The following is a 20,152-nucleotide window of genomic DNA, read 5'->3' as shown; positions in this document are numbered from 1 at the left end:
CTATTATATTTTTATCTGTTTTTAACTCATTGTTGGTTTTATTATTTTGAATGTTTTAAATACCTTTCTAACTGTTTTTGCAAATAATGTTATTGTTTTAATTCCTTCTGTAAACCGCTTTGAGGTTTTTTATTTACAACAAAGCAGCATATACTGTTGTTGTTAATAATAAATAAATAAATAAAATGTATATCCTGCTCTTCCTCCCAGTACAGAGTAAATAAAATACATAAATAAATTTCAGAGTCACTGTAGCCTGTGGGTCTCTTTCCTCTTTTAGGAACAAAAGAATCTGCCTTTGACAGAGGCTATTGGTGCCGTTCTGATGGCATGGACCAGCATTGGCTTTCTAGGATTCCAGGCAATAGTCTTTTCCAGACTTTGGACTTTGGGCCTTTGCATGCAAAGCATGTGCCCTACCACTGAGCTACAGCCCTTCCCATTTAAAAAATATCTTTTAAAATTGTTCTTTTCAATTCACTAATGAAGGCACAGCATACCTAAGGCAGATCCACAACATGCATTTAAAGCACATCCAACACACATTTGAAGCACATGAATCCCACAACAGAATCATGGGAACTGTAGTTTGTTATGGGTGGTGGGAACTATAACTGTGAGGGGGAAACTACACTTCCCAGGATTGTTTGGGGGAAAGACATGCGCTTCAAATGCGAGTTGGATGTGCTTTAAATGTATTGTGTGGGTCTGCAATGCTTCATAAGGTTTGCCAGCATATAAACAGTTTTAATTAATTTTTTAAAATGGAAATCAGCGACAAAGTTTACTGGGTGACCATGGATACTCATCATCTCTCAGCCTAATCTTCCCCTCTGGGTGAAAACAACAGAGAGGCACCTAGTTTCCAAATCGCGTGAAGTATTAGTTCCCCTCCATTCAGCACTGGTTAGGCCTCATCTTGAATACTGCGTCCAGTTCTGGTCTCCACACTTCAAGAAGGATGCAGACAAACTGGAACAGGTTCAGAGGAGGGCAATGAGGACTGGAAACAAAGCCCTATGAGGAGAGACTGAAAGAACTGGGCATGTTTAGCCTTGAGAAGAGTAGACTGAGGGGAGATATGATTGCACTCTTCAAGTACATGAAAGGTTGCCACACAGAGGAGGGCCAGGATCTTTTCTCAATCATCCCAGTGTGCAGGACATGGAATAATGGGCTCAGGTTGCAGGAAGCCAAATTTTGAACGTCAAGAAAAACTTCCTAACTGTTAGAGCCATACGATAATGGAACCAATTACCTAGAGAGGAAGTGGACTCTCCGACACTGGAGGCTTTCAAGAGGCAGCTGGACAGCCATCTGTTGGGAATGCTTTGATTTAGATTCCTGCATTGAGCAGGGGGCTGGACTTGATGGCCTTATAGGCCCCTTCCAACTCTACGATTCCATGATTCTATGATTCTATGACCACCCCAAGGAAGAAGGGCACACTTAAAATGTAGAGGAAGTAATAATGTACAACCGTAGTATGAAATCAGATACATATTGAGACATAGTATAAAGAAATATTTCTATAAGCATGACTATCAAAGATGTTTATTATTTACACAACCCATAAAGATATTTATAGTGCAATCCTATGCATGTTTACTCAGAAGCAAGTCCCAATGTATTCAATGGGGATTACATAAACAGGGAAGTGTGCACATGACTGCAACCTCAAGTGGTAAAGACCTTCACTCACCCAACCCAAAATTCAGAATCATGCCACTTTAAGCTGTTTTGCAACTGTTTTATAATTGTTTTTATGGTTACTGGATTTTGAATGGATGTATTAATGCTTGTGTTTTAATTCAGGGGAAGCTCATAGCTCAGAGGTGGAGCACCTGTGTTGCATGCAGAAGCCCTCGGTTCAATCCCTGACGTCTCCAGGTAGCGCCGGGAGAGTCCCACTGTCTGAAGTCCTGGAGAGTGGCTGCCAGTCAGTGTAGACACTACTGAGCTAGACGGAGAAATGGTCTGACCTGATGTAAAGCAGCTTCCTGGGTTCACAACTATTGTTTATGCTACATGAAGTGTTTATATTATTTTGGAATCTGCCCTGTGATCACTTGACTGATGAAAGGTAGCCCAGAAAGTTTCTAAATAAGTAATAAATCAGCCCTAGCCAGGATGGCCAAATGGTCAGGGATGACGGGTGTTGGCGTCCAACAACTCCGGGAAGGCCACAGGTCCCCCACCCCTGTGCCACCCAATCCCCTCCCCTTAAGGTCCTGAGACCTTTCCGAATGATCCCTCCTGCCTCATTTGCTCCCTCTTCTCTCAGCACAGTTCAATGCACCTCAGGCCACGAGGAAAGTGATTTGTGGGCCTCAAGCAATGTAGCAGTGGCAGATATTCTAGCCTTGTGTTCCCCTTACCCTTTCAGGGGTGCAGAAAAGTCCCCCCTTCCTTTCTTCCTGTCCATTTTCTCCTCTGAATGTTGCTCCTTTTGATCTGTGGCTGGGTGAAGTAGATGAAAATTGATCGTGCTTGCTATGGAAAAATAGATCAAAGCACCAGCCTTAACTCTGGCGTCCAAGTGCTTTCAAACTGGCACTTTCTCTTGTGAGGTGGGGAGAAAGGGCGGAGGGCCTGCTGGAGTGTGCCAACGTGATCCTGTACATTCATCTACGCAAGTGATGACTGCCTGGAAGTGCTTCAGAGGCTGCCGATCATCCTAGCTGAGTTCCTAAGATTACCATCCTAGCAGCTGTGCACAGAGTGTGAAGCCAGGGCCTCTGTGGGGAATGGAACTCCCTTTCCTAGGGCGGATGCCCTCAGCCTGGAAGAGGACTCTTCCTTACACATGCACGTCCGTCGCCATTTCTATAACAGACAGATTTCAGGACCTTACAGGATAAGACATGCAGGTTAATAAAAATGCGAAGTGATTGGTGTCCTTTGTTAAAAATACATTCCTTTACAGAAGCATCCTTGAACCCTTTTAAAGTGTCCAGCCCCATATATTCGCTTGGGATAGGGAGTTAATCACTGTATGCATGCCCAGAGAGCAAGCAACGCAAGACAGGAAAGGAGATACCTTCTGCTGGAGCAACTTCTGTTGGCGACCAAGAATGCCTGGTGTGGCGGCTTTCTGTTGAACTCCAAAGCTTCCCATAATCTTCTGACAACAAAAGTTGGGCCAGTAAACAGTATCACTTTACCTATCCTGTGCCTCTCCAAATTCACAAGTTGCCCCTTGGCCCTGTCATCCTGATTGGCCGTCAGATCTTAAAAGAGGCCAGGTGTGCGTTACCGTGGCCTTTGGGTCTCTAAGCCTTTGGGCCAGATCACGTGCATTATTTTATTTTATTTTTTCCCGAATCTAGAAAGATAAGGGAAAAGGGAGGCAGACAGAATCAAGAGAACTGGACCCACAGTTTTAGAAATGGAAGAGCTTGTAATGGTACGGCCCAGTTCTGTGATTTACTGTGCAGCTGCCTCACTCAGTCTAACAGTAGAGCTGGCCTTGCCATACAGATTATATGAATCTCTCTCTTGGCGATCACTCGTGACCGAGTAAGTTTGTCTTCTAAAACAATGGATCCATCTGAATCTGTATCCGCCGCCAATGTGCCAGTCCATGACTAGGGGCTGCTGGATTTCACAGTACTGCCCTCGTCGCCATTCGCTGATCACCACGGGACTTTTGTTATGAAAGACACCTGTGCATGAATTTGTTTTATGTGGGGAGATCGGCACACAACAGTCAACACACAATCTTGACAGAAAAAGGCTTTGATCCAATGGCATAGGTACCACGACGATTGGAAGTCCTTTATCTGCTGCAGCCTTCATCCGCCTTCACGGCCATTGTAACGTACACATTGTTATCCTCAGCCTGTTCTGCCGTTGAAGACATTCTTGGATCATTCTTTGTCTGGGTCGTCTCCCTTGACCTTACCGCCATGGGTGACCCTGCTGGGAGTACATGATTCCCGACGGCATCGCTCATAGGGTTCATTGGAACACACAAGCCCACTCACCACTGCAAGGGGATTATATGAATAGTGGGAGGTGTATCCACATTGTAACTGAGCATGTGCTGGGGGTCGGGATTATTTGATGAATGGGTTCAGTCTGGCTGCACCATTTCAGACACCAATGCCTGCCTTCATCTATCTCCCCACCCCACCTTATGGTACCGACCAAAGCAGGTCACTTCGCCTAAAACCAGTCCAGCCTCCCCACGCCCAGAAAGAACCCTGGAATTCGGAGTCTTACAATGATGGTGTGTAGATCGCTCTGTTAGAAGTCACTAACCATAGTTCCTTGCAAGGTTTCTTGTTTGGCAGTCAGAGCTCTGGTCATCTGCTTGCCAGCCAGTCTGCATTTCCATCCCACATTTCCTCTGAGGACCTCTTCCCTCTGCTGTCAACCTTACATACTTTTGGTTGGCCAACACCTCACTCCCAAACAGCCAACATATTCAGATTCCAGGAAGCGCCAGCTGCCTTGTGGGATACAGTTTCCAAAACTCGCTGACTCCAATGTGATTAGGGCTGTGAACACACACATTGCCAGATCAAATTGTTTCCATTAGCCACACCTGGAGGGGGAATGGGTTGATCTGCTGATCAGTTGCGAAATCTCTTTGACACTGAATTTAAAACACACCCACCACCAAGCTGCTCCTATCAGGTTTTACTGTAAAAAAGGGTGGGGTTTGACTAGTGTCATGTGCCCCTGTTTTCAGAAGAGAGAGGTGGGGACGCCCAAGAACTGGCAGAACAGTGAGTGCGTTTCTACCCTAGGATTGCAGTCGGTTTGGAAATGGAATAGAGAGAGGGCACTTGCAAATGACCTGCTTATTGAGCATCCTTCCTGGTTTGTTGCAGGGAGATCAGACAAGGTTAGCTATTTAATGAGTATTCATCCTGATTTGTTTGTGGGGAGGTTACACAATGCTGTGTCCAAACAACTTTTATCTTACTCTTGCCTGTGCATTTTCCAGTCACTTTCCTTGTCGCAAAAATTTGAGTTTTTGGGGAAGCGGGTTTGTTGCGCAAGTCCTCCCAATCAGCTCCCATTGCCCAACCTGAATTTGCTGGTATGTGATTGAATCCCAGCTGGAAATCATGACAGTCTGGAAGTGCCCAGAGAGAGAGAGAGAGAATCACTCCTGGCTGGCAAAAAGACCTAGAGAAAAGGTAGATGGAGGGGAAAGGCAATTATTCAGCAGCATTGTTGCCACACTACCTTGGATCAACGCGGTGCACCAGGGAGATCATGCACTAGGGGGGTGGAGGACCTGTGGCCACCCAGAAGCAGCTGGAGAGGCCTGGGTGCAGCACTCAGCGTGGTATAACCCTCTAACTAAATGGCATAAACAGTGTTGAAGATGGCCACCAGCATTCATGCTGAGTGAGCCAGAATTGATTGCCTGGTTGAAATGGAAGAGAACAGCTGGCAGATGGAAACAGGAGTGGGTGGGAGGGCGGGAAACAAGAGGATTGCGGAGGGCACGATAGTCCTGTGGTCCCATTTGGTTGCCTTTCTGTGCAAGGGTTACATTTACATTTTTTTAAAAAATCCTGACTTTCGTGCAAGAAGCACAGAGTAGCAAAGACTGCTTCCCTCTCTTCCAATGTAATCCTCACAACAACCCTGTGAGGTAGATTGGGCTGAAAGGCACTGACTGGCTGAAAGTCACCTAGTCTGCGTCCCAACATCCTAACCGCTCTGCCACATAGAGTCTCTCTCTGTTTTGGGCTAAACTTGCTTCCTTCAAGTCATGTAGACTCAGTTTTGGAGTTCGTTGCTTTGCAAAACTCTTCTCTCTACTTGTATCCTGGATACTCTGCAGGTTAATTTCACAGGAATGGGTAGGGGTGGTTTTCCTTATGTCATGAAGGTGTGACATAGATGGCCTCTTGATTCCACAATTCTACAACTTATTCTATAAAGCTTGGCCTATTTGGTGGGTCGGCTCCAGAAGGTAGTGCTTGGGGAGCATTGCTCGATTCCATGGGTTCTCCAGTATGGGGTCCCGCAGGGGTCAGTTCTGTCCCCCATGTTTTTTAACATCTACATGAAGCCGCTGGGGGTGGTCATCAGGAGTTTTGGAGTGCGTAGTCATCAGTATGCTGATGACACGCAGCTCTACTTCTCCTTTTCATCTTCAGGTGAGGCTGTCAATGTACTAAACCGTTGCCTGGCCGCGATAATGGACTGGATGAGAGCTAATAAACTGAGACTCAATCCTGACAAGACTGAGATGCTGTTAGTGAGTGGCTTCTCTGATCAGATGGTGGATACTCAACCTGTTCTGGACAGGGTTACACTCCCCCTGAAGGAGCAGGTTCGTAGTCTGGGAGTTCTTTTAGATCCTTCGTTGTCACTTGAGGCCCAGGTAGCCTCGGTGGCACGAAATGCGTTCTACCAACTTCGGTTGGTAGCCCAGCTACGTCCCTATCTGGGCAGTGACAACCTCGCCTCAGTTATCTATGCTCTGGTAACCTCAAGATTGGACTACTGCAATGCGCTTTACGTGGGGCTGCCTTTGAAGACGGTTCGGAAACTGCAACTAGTGCAAAACGCAGCGGCTCGACTGTTGACAAGGACCAAACGATCAGAACATATAACACCTGTTCTGGCCCATTTGCACTGGTTGCCTATACGTTTCCGGGCAAGATTCAAAGTGTTGGTTTTGACCTATAAAGTCTTACACGGTGCGGGTACGCAATACCTGGTGGAACGCCTCTCCCGATATGAACCTACCCGTACACTACGTGCAACATCGAAGGCCCTCCTCCGGGTACCAACTCATAAAGAGGCCCGGAGGATGACAACAAGAACTAGGGCCTTCTCAGTGGTCGCCCCCGAACTATGGAATAGTTTTCCCGACGAGGTGCGCCTGGCGCCATCTTTGTTATCCTTTCGGCGCCAGGTTAAAACCTTCCTCTTTTCCCAGGCATTTTAACATATTTTAGCATATTTTAGCATATTTAGCACATTCTGGTATTCTAAATTTAAATTGTGGAATATGTTTTTAGCTCTGGGGAATTTTTGTGGTATGTTTGTATTTACTATGTGATTTTATTATATTACTGTATTTTTATATTTATGTTGTCCACCGCCCAGAGAGCTGTTGGCTGTGGGCGGTATAGAAATTGAATAAAATAATAATAAATAATAATATTTTGCAGCAGAATTAATTCTGTGGGGTCGAAGTAAGTGGAGTGAGGGGGTTGGATGGAGGGTGCTACTTTGAATCCTAAGTGGGAGAGCTTGCTTTAAAAAAAATGCTTCCATGAGCAAAAGTGGTAAAGTAGCATGATTGAGAACAGGCTGGTGCAGAAGCTTTCTCTCTGATGTGCTGGCATTCTCTTGTAGGGAGTTGCTTACATGGAGGTAAGGAGTTGTTTTTAAAATTACATCCCTCAACTATGATGTGGGATGGTACAATCCACTCAACTCCCCCCCCCCCCGTTACTGCTTGTATGCTATGCAAATGTGGTGGCAGACAGAGGTGGCACAATTCCGGACTATACCACTACAGGCCACAGGTGGGTGTATTTTTAAAAATGCTTCCCTCCCATATGAAAACTGAAACAAAAATCTTTTCACATCTTTAAAGAAGCCATCTCCCTGATGGGCTAGTATACTATGTGCAGGGAGCTTTTCACTGGATCAAAAATATGAGCTCATATTGTGAAACTTATAGTCTATAGCTAAATAGCATTTTATAGCTAAATAGCATTTTTAGAGGATTAATTCGATTCCGTGTTGGTCAATATTTTATAATTTTAAGTTGTTTAAGTTTTATGATGTTTCGATGATTGTACTGTACACTGCCTAGATATTTTTAATGATTCAGTGGTTTATAAATACTACAAATAAATAGACTAGCTGAAAGGCTGGAAGCTACTTTGAGATTTCAGGGAGTGGAGTTCCATCCACTGTTTAGTTGCAGATCTCGCATGATTTTACAGAATGAAGCAGTAGATGGAGCCCAGACCATAATACAATCCAACCTATTATCTTGAGATCAGCTTGATAACCTCCCCCACCCCCACTCTCAGAGAAGCCTTGTCTTCTGAGAGTTAAGGCTCTTTTTCTACGTGGCTTTTGAAAGGGGTCTGGCAAATTGACAAGAGGTTTGGCTTATCCAATGCTTATAACTGCTAAATAGAACCTCCCTGTTCAGAGGCAGCGTACCTCTGAATACCTGAAGCTGGGAACATCTGCTGGAAAAGGGGGCAGTTGTCTTTGTCCTCTGCTTGTGGCTTTGCCACTGAGCGCAGCGGGATGTCTGATGCAGATGTGCCCTTTGGCCTGATCCAGCAGGCCTCTTCTGTTAACTTGCTGTTCAACAACCAAGAGGCGAATTGGGCCCGTAGCCAGGGCAGCAACCCTATCTGCCTGGCTTGAGTCACCAGGAGCCATTCTGCTCCTTCTGCGGACTGACTGGGTGACCTGCCCAGCTCCTGAACAAAACCCTTTTGTACCATTCAGGTTTTCTGGTAACCCTGTATCTCTCCTGGGTTTTAGTCTCCCACGAATAGCCAACTGCCTGTATGCTTCTCTTCCCCTCCCCTCCCACCTCCCTTGTATGCAATCTCCCCCCACCCCTTGGAATGAAAAATGTAGTACACCCCTGCTGGGCTGTCTTTAAAATCCACATTGTCCCTCCAAAGAAAGGCTGAGGTGGTGGGGCTCTGAGAAAGCCGGACTCACTCAAATTTGGCAGGGAGAGCCGTGCCGAAAAGGGTCCCTATTTTCTCTCTGAAGGGCCTTGCCGCCTTCTCTTCATGAGAACGTGGAGCAGGGCTTGTCCCCACAGACAGAGGAGCGTGAAAACTGCCAATGAAGGAGCAGATTGGGGAACAATGCCTAGTCCACCCACCAGGCCAGCCTTTTAAAAGACAAAACCCAGAAGGGCCAAACCCTCAAACTCCGTGCAATGGGGCTACGCTTCTCCATGAAGACTTTCAAATTGATGTAACTGAAAGCGGGCTGGGGTGGAGGGTATGTGTGAATCTCCATCATCTACAAATGGCAGAGAAGCAAAGAAAAAAAGTTTTGTTTTGTTTTTTTAATTGAAAATAGATTGCATCCCCCAGCCCTGTACCCTAGACGCTTTGGATTACAACTCCTGCCGGGAGGAAGGACGGGATATAAATCAAATAATAAATATAAATAAATAAATAAATAAATTCTGAACAGCCAGTGCTGGCTGGGCCTGGTGGGAGTTGTAGTCCAAACCATCTGGAAGGTGCCAGGCTGGGGGAGGCTGGCTTAGGGTTGAGTGCCAGGAGGGAAGAGATGGAGCTATTGTCCAAAATCGTGTCATTTCTTCTCGTATTTGTTGGGGTAGTGTTCCCAGAATGCCGCAAGGAGCAGACAGTAGTCAAGTGGGCCTGGAATATAGGGGGGAGGGTGTTCATAGGTGTCCAAGATGGGGATTTTTCCGTGTAAGGTTGCCAACTTATCAGCAAAAAACCTGGCCTGACCTGATCTTATACCTTAACAGCCAACTGATCAGTGGCAAGCAACAGGTGATCCTGTCTCTGCCCATGCCATGAAAGGGCTCTCTTGTTGATTCCTGAAGGTCAGTGCACTGTTATATAAAAAACCAGTGACAGAGGATGGTTTGTCAAAACAGCTGGAAAATTTATTTTGACGTCATACAGAATTAATATTTTATCTAGCCAATATTTGTTCATTTGTTCTCAGAAAGCATTTTCCACCGGGATGATTGTTAAATTGCTTCCTGGCTTTTACTTCATTAAAAAAAGAGAAAAATTTATTTTCTGCATTGTGGTTTGATTTGAGATTTGTTCTGTTTCAATTTGTACACTACTTCAGGTACTGTTTGAAACCATGCAATATGTCTTACCAATATTTTATCATCAGTAAATAATGACCTAAATTCTGAATGTTCAATGTGCTTCACACCGATTGATCTCAGTCATTCTCACAACCCTGTAAGGCCGTTCAGTGTCCTTATCCCATTTTGCAGATGGAGGACTGAGGCTGATAGATTGGCCATTTAGCAAATTCAGTCCAAAGGTGATATGAACTAGGATCTCTGGATGGGAAATCTTCCAGTGCATGTGTACTCATGAAGGGTCCTAGTTTGAAGAAACTTAGCAGCACTTAAGTCCTATTGAGAACAAATGAGTCACAACTCACTGGACCACTCACTTTCATTGGGGCTTAAGCAGATGCTAATTCGGTGCGAGGCTGCTGGAAACATCTGGCTAAGCATTCTTGGGAGCAGCGTGCGGACGTTAAATGGGCCTGCCACCTTCTGACTGAGCAGGGCTGCTGTTAGAGTCTTGCCTTGTCTCACTTCTCCGGATCAGAGTCTTAAAGATGTTTTCTGCATACATGCAAAATAACACCATGTATATGCGGAGAAAGTCAGCATCTGCAATCCTGCTTAGAAAGCTGCCTTATACAGAGTCAAGACCTTTGGTCCACCTAGTTCAGTATTCCCTACATGAACTGGCAGTGGCTCTCCAGGGTTTCAGACCGGGGACAATTCTCAGCTTTGCCTGAAGATGCCCGGGTTTGAACCTGAGACTTTCTGCATGCAAAATGGAAATGGGCTGCCTTCAAGTCGATCCTGACTTATGGCGACCCTACAAATAGTGTTTTCATGATAAGTGGTATTCAGAGGGGGTTTACCATTGCCTCCCTCTGAGAGGCAGTGACTGGCCCAAGGTCACCCAGTGAGCTTCTTTTCTGTGTGGGGATTTGAACCCTGGTCTCCCAGGCCATAAATAGATACATTATCACTGAGCTGTAGCCCTTTCCTATTGAGCCCTGAGCTCCTACTGGGAGGAAGGGTGGGATATAAATTTAATAAATAGATAAATAAAGTAGCTAACTTCATAGGGCATGCTTCTGAGTAAATGTGCGTAGCCTTGGGTTGTAACTAATTATGACTCTTGACTGAAGGAAAAAAGGTGTACTGTGGTGTCCACAAGGCATAGGCTAACCCCTTCTACCTTGGGGCATGCGGCCTGGGGCCAATTTCATCTCCATCTGATGGGGTGGGGTGGGCAAAAGACTGGCATGCCCTCATGACAACTGCTTTGCTGGATCAGACCAAGGGAAGGCCCATCTTGTCCAGTGCTCAAAAGCAGGGCAGGAAGATAGGACCTGGCACTCAGAGAGGTTCAGGGTCTCTGTAGGTAGAATTTGCAGAGGTATCCCTGTCAGTCTGTTGCAGCAAAAGTCTTGTGCCACCTGAAAGGCTGGCACTTTTAGTACAGCATACTTTCATGGACTATAATCCACTTCATCAGATGCAGGAAGCATTATCTTGAATTTCAAGTGTGTGTATGCATATGTATATGAGGGGTTTTTCTGTGTGTCAGCACTCACCAGGGCAAAGGATTGGCACTTTGTTTGCTGCCCTTGGCAGCCATGTTGTGCTGGCACCCACGGCACTTTAGCAAGGTATGAGTACTGGCACCTCCTTTTTTAAAACTAAAGAACCACTCTGTAGTGCATGTGTGTGTGTGTGTCCCTTTATTTAGCTAACCTTGTAATAGCTGCCATTAGGACCTGTCCTTTGAGACGGTGGTTCCCCAAAGTATTTTCCTCCCATGCAGCTCTTGGAAATTCCTGAGGGGTTTGGCAGACCACTGAAATGGCTCTTCTGCCAGTTGTAGTGCGCTGCGCCAGGTGCTCTATCTTTCTAATGGCATCACTTCTTTTACTTCTTGGATCGCATTTCATTGTATGACAACTTGAACTCCACAGAATTAAAACGGCAAGTGTTCTTCACAGACATGCTATGAACCACGTGAACAGAGCTCTTGGACCACAGCTTAGAAACTCCTGCTCTGAGTGTTTACCCGTCTCATCCATCACAAGGCGCGTCTGGCATGGGAACTATGGCTCCGTGCTACACCACCTGCTTTGCACGCAGACGGTTCCAGGTTCAATTCCTGGCAGCATCTCCAGGTAGGGCTGGGAATGTCCCCCCTCTGAAACCTGGAGTGCCACTGCCAATCAGGGTAGACGATACTGAGCGAGATGTGCTTAGAAATATTTCAAAAACCAGACCAATGGCCTGCCAGGAAAGTCAGTGGCTAAGTTCCTCTTCTCTGCCCAAAGGAGTCGCAAGAGGATTCTTTTCTTTTAACTGCTATTTCTCTGGCTTTTTCAGCAGGCCTTCGGGGTATCCGGGGAGGGTGAATCGATATAATTGTAATGCCTCCTACCCAGTTTTAATATTGTTGCTGCAGATCTATTGTTTTTATTGTATTACTGTATTTTATTAATTGTATTTTAATAATTTTGTACGTCGCCTAGAGTGGCCATTGGCCAGATAGGCGACGAAGAAATTAAATTTATTTTATTATTATTATTATTTATTTATTTCTGTATCTTAACTATGTTGACATTTTATTGACTATTTTATTTGAATGTGTCTGTGACCGTATATTAATAAACATAGAAACAAGAGCTAGATGTAGCCCAGGGGTCTGACTTTGAATATACTCCCTGTGCACGCCGTATCTGATCCCTGAAAAAGCTTTGCTTTCCGTGAGTCTCGTATTGTGTCTGGACTCTTGCAGTGAACAGATCTTGGAACTGTGCTGTGGCTGGATGAAACCCAGTCTCCGTGCCTCACCCCCTCATCTTCCCAGCCCATCACAATGCAGAGGCCATCTTGAGAAACCTGTTTTCCCCATCCCTAATTGTATGACACATTCTGAGGGCAGATCAGTTTACTTTGGTAATTCCAAGATTTGGAGGGGCGGGAGGGGGGAGGCAAGGAGAGAGAGAGAGAGAGAGAGAGAGTTGGTTTGTTCGGATAACACGGAAAAACAGCTTTAGTAGAATCTGGCATGAGACAAATACTGCTCTCGGTTTAATTTCTTAGTGACTGCAGAGCTCTCTCTTTTTTCTCCCTCCCCACCTAACTGTAGAAAAAGTGACACATAGATTTTAGTGTCTTCTGATCACAGCGAGGGTGGAGGAAACTTGAGACTGATAAGAAAAAGAATAAAAACACAGTTTTCTTCATCGAGGAGGTAGCTGATAGGGAAGGGCCTCTGTTGTGTGACCAGCTCAAGCCAGCAAAGTGAATGGATGGTTTCAACTTCAGATCCAATCTGAGCTTTTTTAGGCGTTCACACAGATTCCGTTTCATGAATAGAGTTTAAAAGAACTGGGACAAGGAAGACAAACCGGATATCTCCCCCTGCTCTGTTTGGAACATTTGGGTATGCAGCTCTGGAAAAGCTAACCAATAGGCACAACAACTTCATGTTAGCAATGGAAAGAAAATATTAATAACCTGCACAGCACCAGCAAATCTGTAAATACACCAGCAAGGCATGCAAGTTTGTAGGACTCTTTAACAGCAAAGAGATTTGATGTCAAAGATCAGTGACTTATATAGTTCTTGGGAGCCTGTGAAGGGAAACAGAACAATCAGACCCAACACCAACCTTAACTTCTTCTTTGTTTTTGTAACTTTCGTTGTTATTCTGGGGATTACTCTTATGTTTTCATTTTTATTATTTCTATCCTTGTCTTTTTCAAAAACTTATATATACATTTATAGCTCAGAGCTCAGTGACTGGCTTGGGAAAGAGTCAAGGAGGAGGAACTGAGAGGGCTCCCAGTCCCCGGACACTCCACGGTCGCTGGAAGGGGTGGGAATAGACTCAGACACCCGCAAGCTTAATCTTGGCTTGGGCGCGTCTAAATGCAGCCACGGGAGGCAAGGGCAGGAGAAAGAGGTGCTAGGTAGGGCCGGCCCTACCATTAGGCAGGGCAAATGGTTAGTTGTTTAATTGTATCCTTTCTGCATTGTTTGCTGCCAGGGAGCGGGGCTGGTGCTTGTGGGATCTTCTGCCTCATGTGCCAAGGTAACTTGGGTGGCCTTGGGTACTATGCACCTTGCCTTGGGGGGTGGTGTGGGTGGGTCGGGGAGGCATTTGGGCTGCGAACTTTCTTGGGGCAGCCACTGGCCAGGGCACATGCCTGTCCTTTGCTCCGAGAATCCCCAGAAGAGAATCCCTGCTCCTTAAGTCTAAGAAAAACGTGCTTTGTACGCCATCAGGTATTTTTGGTATCATTACATATTGGTTTACATCTGTTTCTTTTGAAAGGGGATTGGCCCCATCATGGGAGGGGTGTGGTTAAACATAGTGGGGAGGGGGGAGGCTTTAAGAGATATTTACACCACTGGTTTCTGGTGTGGGTGTGAAGATGACCAATTACTTTGGATTGTCTGACCTGCCAATCAGAAATCTGCATACCGAAAAGATCTGCACCAGAATCCTTGATTCTCAGACCTTTGACCCAGACATGTTGGGAAGCAAATATGATTGTGAGTACCAGGAAACTCCCCCCTCCACTTTTAATAACAATATGTGTCAAAAAGAAGACTGGCAGAAAACTGCAAATACGACAGAGTTAATAAATAAGGAACAAGACACACCACGGAAAATAATACCCATTTATAATCATGAAGGCATCTGGGCTCTTTAGGTGCTGAGTCAGTGTCACTAACCTCCCAAGGTTGCCATTAGAAAAAAGAGAGAAAGGAGATAAGGATGAGGCCAAATGTGATCTCCCCTCCCCCCTTTAAATGTTGCCAAGAGTACAATTAGTTGAGTTAATAAACTTGGACAAAACAGGCCGCAGCCCTGTAGTGTAGTCCCCTGCATGTGTGTGCAGAAGTAAATCCCAGGTGGTTCAACAAAGCTTACTCAGCAGGTGCCTGTAACCTGAAGGGAAGCCATCCCTTTGCTGAACCTCAGCTGCTCTGGGTCTGGTCGGTGCCTGGATGGGAGGCCTCCTCAGGAGCCACACTTGCCTGGCCTCAGGTCCAAGATGGACGAAATTGGGGGCCTTGAAGGTGAGGGAATAAAAACTAACACAGAATCCCAACAACCCAACGCGACGTTAAGCCGTGTGTGTACGCCTGCGGGCTACAAATCTCGCTGGCCAGGCTAATAAACGCTCCGGTTCTTTCCAGTGACTGTAATGACACTGCTTGGGGCGGCGGGGGGCTGCTCCCCTCTTGCCTGGAAACGAGCCCCCTTGGCTTCGACCGGGGCTCCCGTCGGCATCCGCGCCATCAGGACGCAACCCGCGCCTGCTTTACGGGCTCAGCGGCGCGCGATCCTCTGCCCGGTACGCATCTCCCCCAGCGTAATCCCCCCAGGGTCCCACGGGCCTCGCCCCCCGGGGAGCGAGGCCAAGAGGGCCCCTCCCCCAACCTCCGCCTCCAGCAGGGTACGTGGAGTCCCCGACGGGCTGCTTGCCCGAGAGGATTCCGCGCGAAGCCCGCCGCTCGAGGTGGCCATCCTATGCGCCCGCTTACGTGGCCGCAAGAGTCCCCGTCGGGCTTCAGGGGCTTCTTTCCGCGTCTGGGGGAGCAGGGAGAGGGGCGCGCGGCGGCGGCCGGGCAGGGCAAAGTGAGCGCACGGGGGACGGTGGCAGGCTTTGGAAAGGAGGAGGCAGAGGCGGGCGCGCGGGCGGGCAGGCAGGCAGGCGCACACGAGTCTCTTGGCTGCTTCTTCGCTCGGATCTCATTACACAAATTATTTTAAACGTTGGGGGGGCGGGTTGTAAGGGCGGCGAGGGCGAGGGGTCCTGCTGCCGCCGCCTCCTCCACCTCCAGTCGCTTCCACCCCCCTTGAGAGCGGGGCCAGCCCACTCACTCACTCCCCCCCTCCACTCGCCAGCCGGTGCCCCGCTCGGAGGCGCGCTTGGAGAGGAGGAGGCGGCGGCGGCGAAGGCAGGGCTCCCGCTCTGCTCCGCCCCGCCGGGCGGCTCCTGCTTTTCCTGGGGGCTGCCGCTGCTTGTCCCGGCCCCGCCGCTGCTTGTCCCGGCCCCGCCACCGTTGCTCTTGCCGCCGCGTCCTCCCCCGCCCGGGTGCCCAAAGTTTCTCGCGAGCGGAGTGCAGCGCGGAGGCCCGCCTGGGACTGGGAGCGCCCCGCGGTGGGGAGCCTCGCGGGGCAGGGCGCCCGCCCCGTCCTCTGCCGCCTCGCCCGGGCCGCGTGGCCAGCGGCGCCTCTTCCCTGGCCGGCGCCCGTGCGCCCTCGGTCGCCGCGCCAAACATGCCGGCCCGCCCGCGGCTTGGGCCCCCGGCCACCGTCGCCGCCACTTGGAGCCGGCCGCTCTTCCTGCTGCTCGTCGCCGCCGCGTCCGCGTCCCCCTCCTCGGCCGAGCCCAGCTCGCGAAGTTGCTCGGAAGTCAAGAGGCTCTACGTGGCCAAAGGCTTCAGCCAGAACGAGGCGCCCAGCCATGAAATCAACGGTGAGGGGCGGCGCGGTGATCGGGAGGGGGGAAGGTTATTTTTTTGGGGGGGGGTTGTTGTCTGGCGTCTGTCGCCGGAAGATGAGCAGCAGGAACATCATCGTTGTCGTTACTCTTTCGCCCCTCGGCGAGAAGCGAGCCGGAGCAGGGCAGGGCGCCTCTTGGCTCGCTTTGGGGCGCCGGGGCGCCTTTGCCTCGTTCCCGTTCTCTGCCTGGGCAGGATTGCCAAGAGGCGTAGCCGGCAACTGGTGTCTTGTGAGAGCTGGAGCGGAGGTAGAGTGGCGGGACAAGCGCCCGGGGTTTTGCTCTCCTGCCTCACCTTCCCACCTGGTGCTTCTGCCTCCACGTCTCCCTGCCCGCAGGACAACGGCCTGCTTTGGCACGCGCTGTGTCTGGACCGTCGGGCAAAGGGGGCCTCAACGGGAAATCGGGCCGAAACCCTCGAGCCCCGTCCGCGTTCGAACTTGGACAGACCTTGCAAAGGCGAGCGACCGCGGCGCCGTTTTCGCGTAGTTTTAGGCACAGCTCCGTGGCCTAATCCTAGGCGTGTCTACTCGGAAGTAAGGCCCGTTGAGCACAGTGGGATAACCTGAGCAGCGTTCTTTCTTTCCCCCCAATAAAGAATTGAAGGATGGGAGTTGAGAACCAGTAGAAGATGCCCCCCTCCCTCTCCTCCATTCTTTTTCAAGTTGTTGCTTGCATAAGGCCGGGGGAAGGGGGGAAGGCGGGGGAAATCTCCACTGAACAAACGGACAGAACCCTGTGGGGAGGGGTCCCTCGTGTTTTATTGCAGCCCCCGCCTCAGCTGCTGGAACGCACGCACGGCAGTTGCAGTCGCATCTGAATTCTTCCCAAGGGGCCAGCATAGAGGGTTTCAAGGGAGCCTAGCCGCTCTTGGCCTGCGACCCTTGGAGATCCTCCTTCCTTTTCTTTCCGTCGTCTCTTTGGGAGGAGTTGAGGGATGGAGGAGAGAGATTATTTGAGGAGGAAATAGGCTCCCGTCTCTCTTCTCTGCCCCCTCCCCCTAGGATCTACTAAATGAATTCAGGCAAACCGTGGAGGAATTTGCTGATGGAATTTGCAACAATTGATGCCTCCCAAACCATGTGGCTGCTCTCTGCTCTCCACCCCCCCTCCAGCCCTTTGCAGGGGGGTGGAGTTTCTAGCCGGGGAGCCGAACTCTGGATTGGTGGGAAAGACTCCTGGCGGAGGGGGGGTAGAGGCTCAAATAAGCAGGGCCGAAATTTACATTTCCTTGGGAACCGAGAAGCCTCTGTCATTGAGAAGGCCACACGGGATCCCTTCCCCCCCTGGCTTTTCATAGTAAGGAGGAAAGAGGGAAGAACTCAGTAACTCCCTCATAGTTTTGGGAGGCTCTGGGTTTCAGGTCATTGATGAAAATTTGTAACGGCTTGGGATAGCCAGGATGCCAAAAGGGACAGTCAAAAGAACATAAGGAAAGCCTGGCTGCAGGATTAGGCCACTGGCCACCTAGTCCAGCACTGTGTTCTCGCAGAGGCCAACCAGACAGAAACTCTCCCCACCAGCATTGAGAGGGCATCGTCATCAGGGTTGGTCACTAGCCGTAGTCTTCTCTTCCTCCATCAATTCGTCTAGTCCTTTTTTAAAACCATCCACGTTGGTGGACATCACAGCCTCTTCCATCGCTTAACCCTGTGCTGTGTGAAGGAAGACTTTCTTTTTGTCTGTTCTGAATCTTCCGACATTCAGCTTCATAGTCTCCCATTGATTGATTGAAACAAGTTAACGTGTCTCTTGTACTTTTTTTCTGGATTCTCTTCTCTTTTTTGCTGTTAGCCACATTGTACATTTAGGTCAACCCCCCCCCCCCCAAGCTGTCCATCGCCCTTTTGATGGCATCCTCTTAACTGGCTGATGAGTTTTGGAGCACTTCCTGCAGAAATGTGAGACTCCCACTACAGGAAGCGCTTGGCCTTTCACAGGTCTGCGTTTGGGGCCTTGTGCCTGCCACATTTTATAAATAGGCACCTTGACTTCTGCTTTTCAATCCTCATGCCCTTTGGAAGAGGAGACTTACTTCCTAGGTGGGAGGGGTGGCACAGATGGTGTTGGTTTTCTTAATGCGCCGTGTACAAAGAAGAGGTTGAAGAACTGCAAGCCTGTTTTCTAGTGGATCGAGACCCCTGCCTGTCTTACCCAGGAATTGTCCGTGCCGGCCTTCCTCAACCCGCTGCCCTCCAGAAGATGTTGGACTACAGCTCCTGTCAGCACCAGCCAGCACGGGAGCAAATGATGGGCTGATAGGCGTTGGGAGCCCGGCAACATCTGGACAGGGCTTGGTCAGGGAAGGGTGGTCTCTGCTGATTGGCTGTGGCAGCTGTCAAGATGGCTGGCAGAGAGGGGTCTTCCCTGGCAGAGATGCTGCAAGTTTGACTGTGGGAACATCTCCGTGCAAAGCTGGCCCTCTGCCTCTACCCTAAAGGAGGATGGAGGAGGCTGCCTTATACCAGCTCAGGCTGTTTATGCAACTATCCATCATTGCCCATTTGCTACCCAATGCCTGGGATTGAACTGGGGACCTTTTGCGTGCAGCACTAGTGCCCTGCCATTCAAATATGGCCCATTAAAAAGCAGCAGTGTTTTGTTTTTTTTTAGCACTGTATACATAAGAACATAAGAAGAGCCTGCTGGATCAGGCCAGTGGCCCATCTAGTCCAGCATCCTGTCCTCACAGTGGCCAACCAGGTGCCTGGGGGAAGCCCGCAAGCAGGACCCGAGTGCAAGAACACTCTCCCCTCCTGAGGCTTCCGGCAACTGGTTTTCAGAAGCATGCTGCCTCTGACTAGGGTGGCAGAGCACAGCCATCATGGCTAGTAGCCATTGATAGCCCTGTCCTCCATGAATTTGTCTAATCTTCTTTTAAAGCCATCCAAGCTGGTGGCCATTACTGCATCTGGTGGGAGCAAATTCCATAGTTTAACTATGCGCTGAGTAAAGAAGTACTTCCTTTTGTCTGTCCTGAATCTTCCAACATTCAGCTTCTTTGAATGTCCACGAGTTCTAGTATCATGAGAGAGGGAGAAGAACTTTTCTCTATCCACTTTCTCAATGCCATGCATAATTTTATACACTTCTATCATGTCTCCTCTGACCTGCCTTTTCTCTAAACTAAAAAGCCCCAAATGCTGCAACCTTTCCTCGTAAGGGAGTCGCTCCATCCCCTTGATCATTCTGGTTGCCCTCTTCTGAACCTTTTCCAACTCTAGAATATCCTTTTTGAGATGAGGCGACCAGAACTGTACACAGTATTCCAAATGCGGCCGCACCATAGATTTATACAACGGCATTATGATATCGGCTGTTTTATTTTCAATACCTTTCCTAATTATCCCTAGCATGGAATTTGCCTTTTTCACAGCTGCCGCACACTGGGTCGACATTTTCATCGTGCTGTCCACTACAACCCCAAGGTCTCTCTCCTGGTCGGTCACCGCCAGTTCAGACCCCATGAGTGTATATGTGAAATTAAGATTTTTTGCTCCAATATGCATAATTTTACATTTGTTTATATTGAATTGCATTTGCCATTTTTCTGCCCATTCACTCAGTTTGGAGAGGTCTTTTTGGAGCTCTTCGCAATCCCTTTTTGTTTTAACAACCCTGAACAATTTAGTGTTGTCAGCAAACTTGGCCACTTCACTGCTCACTCCGAATTCTAGGTCATTAATGAACAAGTTGAAAAGTACAGGTCCTAATACCGATCCTTGAGGGACTCCACTTTCTACAGCCCTCCATTGGGGGAACTGTCCGTTTATTCCTACTCTCTGCTTTCTGCTTCTTAACCAATTTCTTATCCACAAGAGGACCTCGCTTATTCCATGACTGCTAAGCTTCCTCAGAAGTCTTTGGAACACAGTCCTCTATATTT

At 48.6% G+C, this 20,152-nt stretch overlaps 1 protein-coding gene across 1 annotated transcript in view; it reads left to right on the top strand.

Moving 5' to 3' along the window:
* The first annotated feature begins 15,693 nt into the window (after window positions 1-15,693).
* GPC4 (glypican 4) overlaps window positions 15,694-20,152 on the top strand; it is an 89,221-nt gene continuing 84,762 nt past the window's right edge. The window contains exon 1 of the mRNA XM_061598522.1: window positions 15,694-16,242. Within this exon, the coding sequence (XP_061454506.1) occupies window positions 16,044-16,242 (199 nt within the window). The 5' untranslated portion in view covers window positions 15,694-16,043. The remainder of the gene's footprint in view (window positions 16,243-20,152) is intronic.

Source organism: Rhineura floridana, chromosome 16 (assembly GCF_030035675.1).
Source record: "Rhineura floridana isolate rRhiFlo1 chromosome 16, rRhiFlo1.hap2, whole genome shotgun sequence".
In the NCBI taxonomy this organism is placed as follows: Eukaryota; Metazoa; Chordata; class Lepidosauria; order Squamata; family Rhineuridae; genus Rhineura; species Rhineura floridana.
Note: the sequence above shows the minus strand (reverse complement) of the source record. Positions and strands in the feature narration are given on the sequence as shown.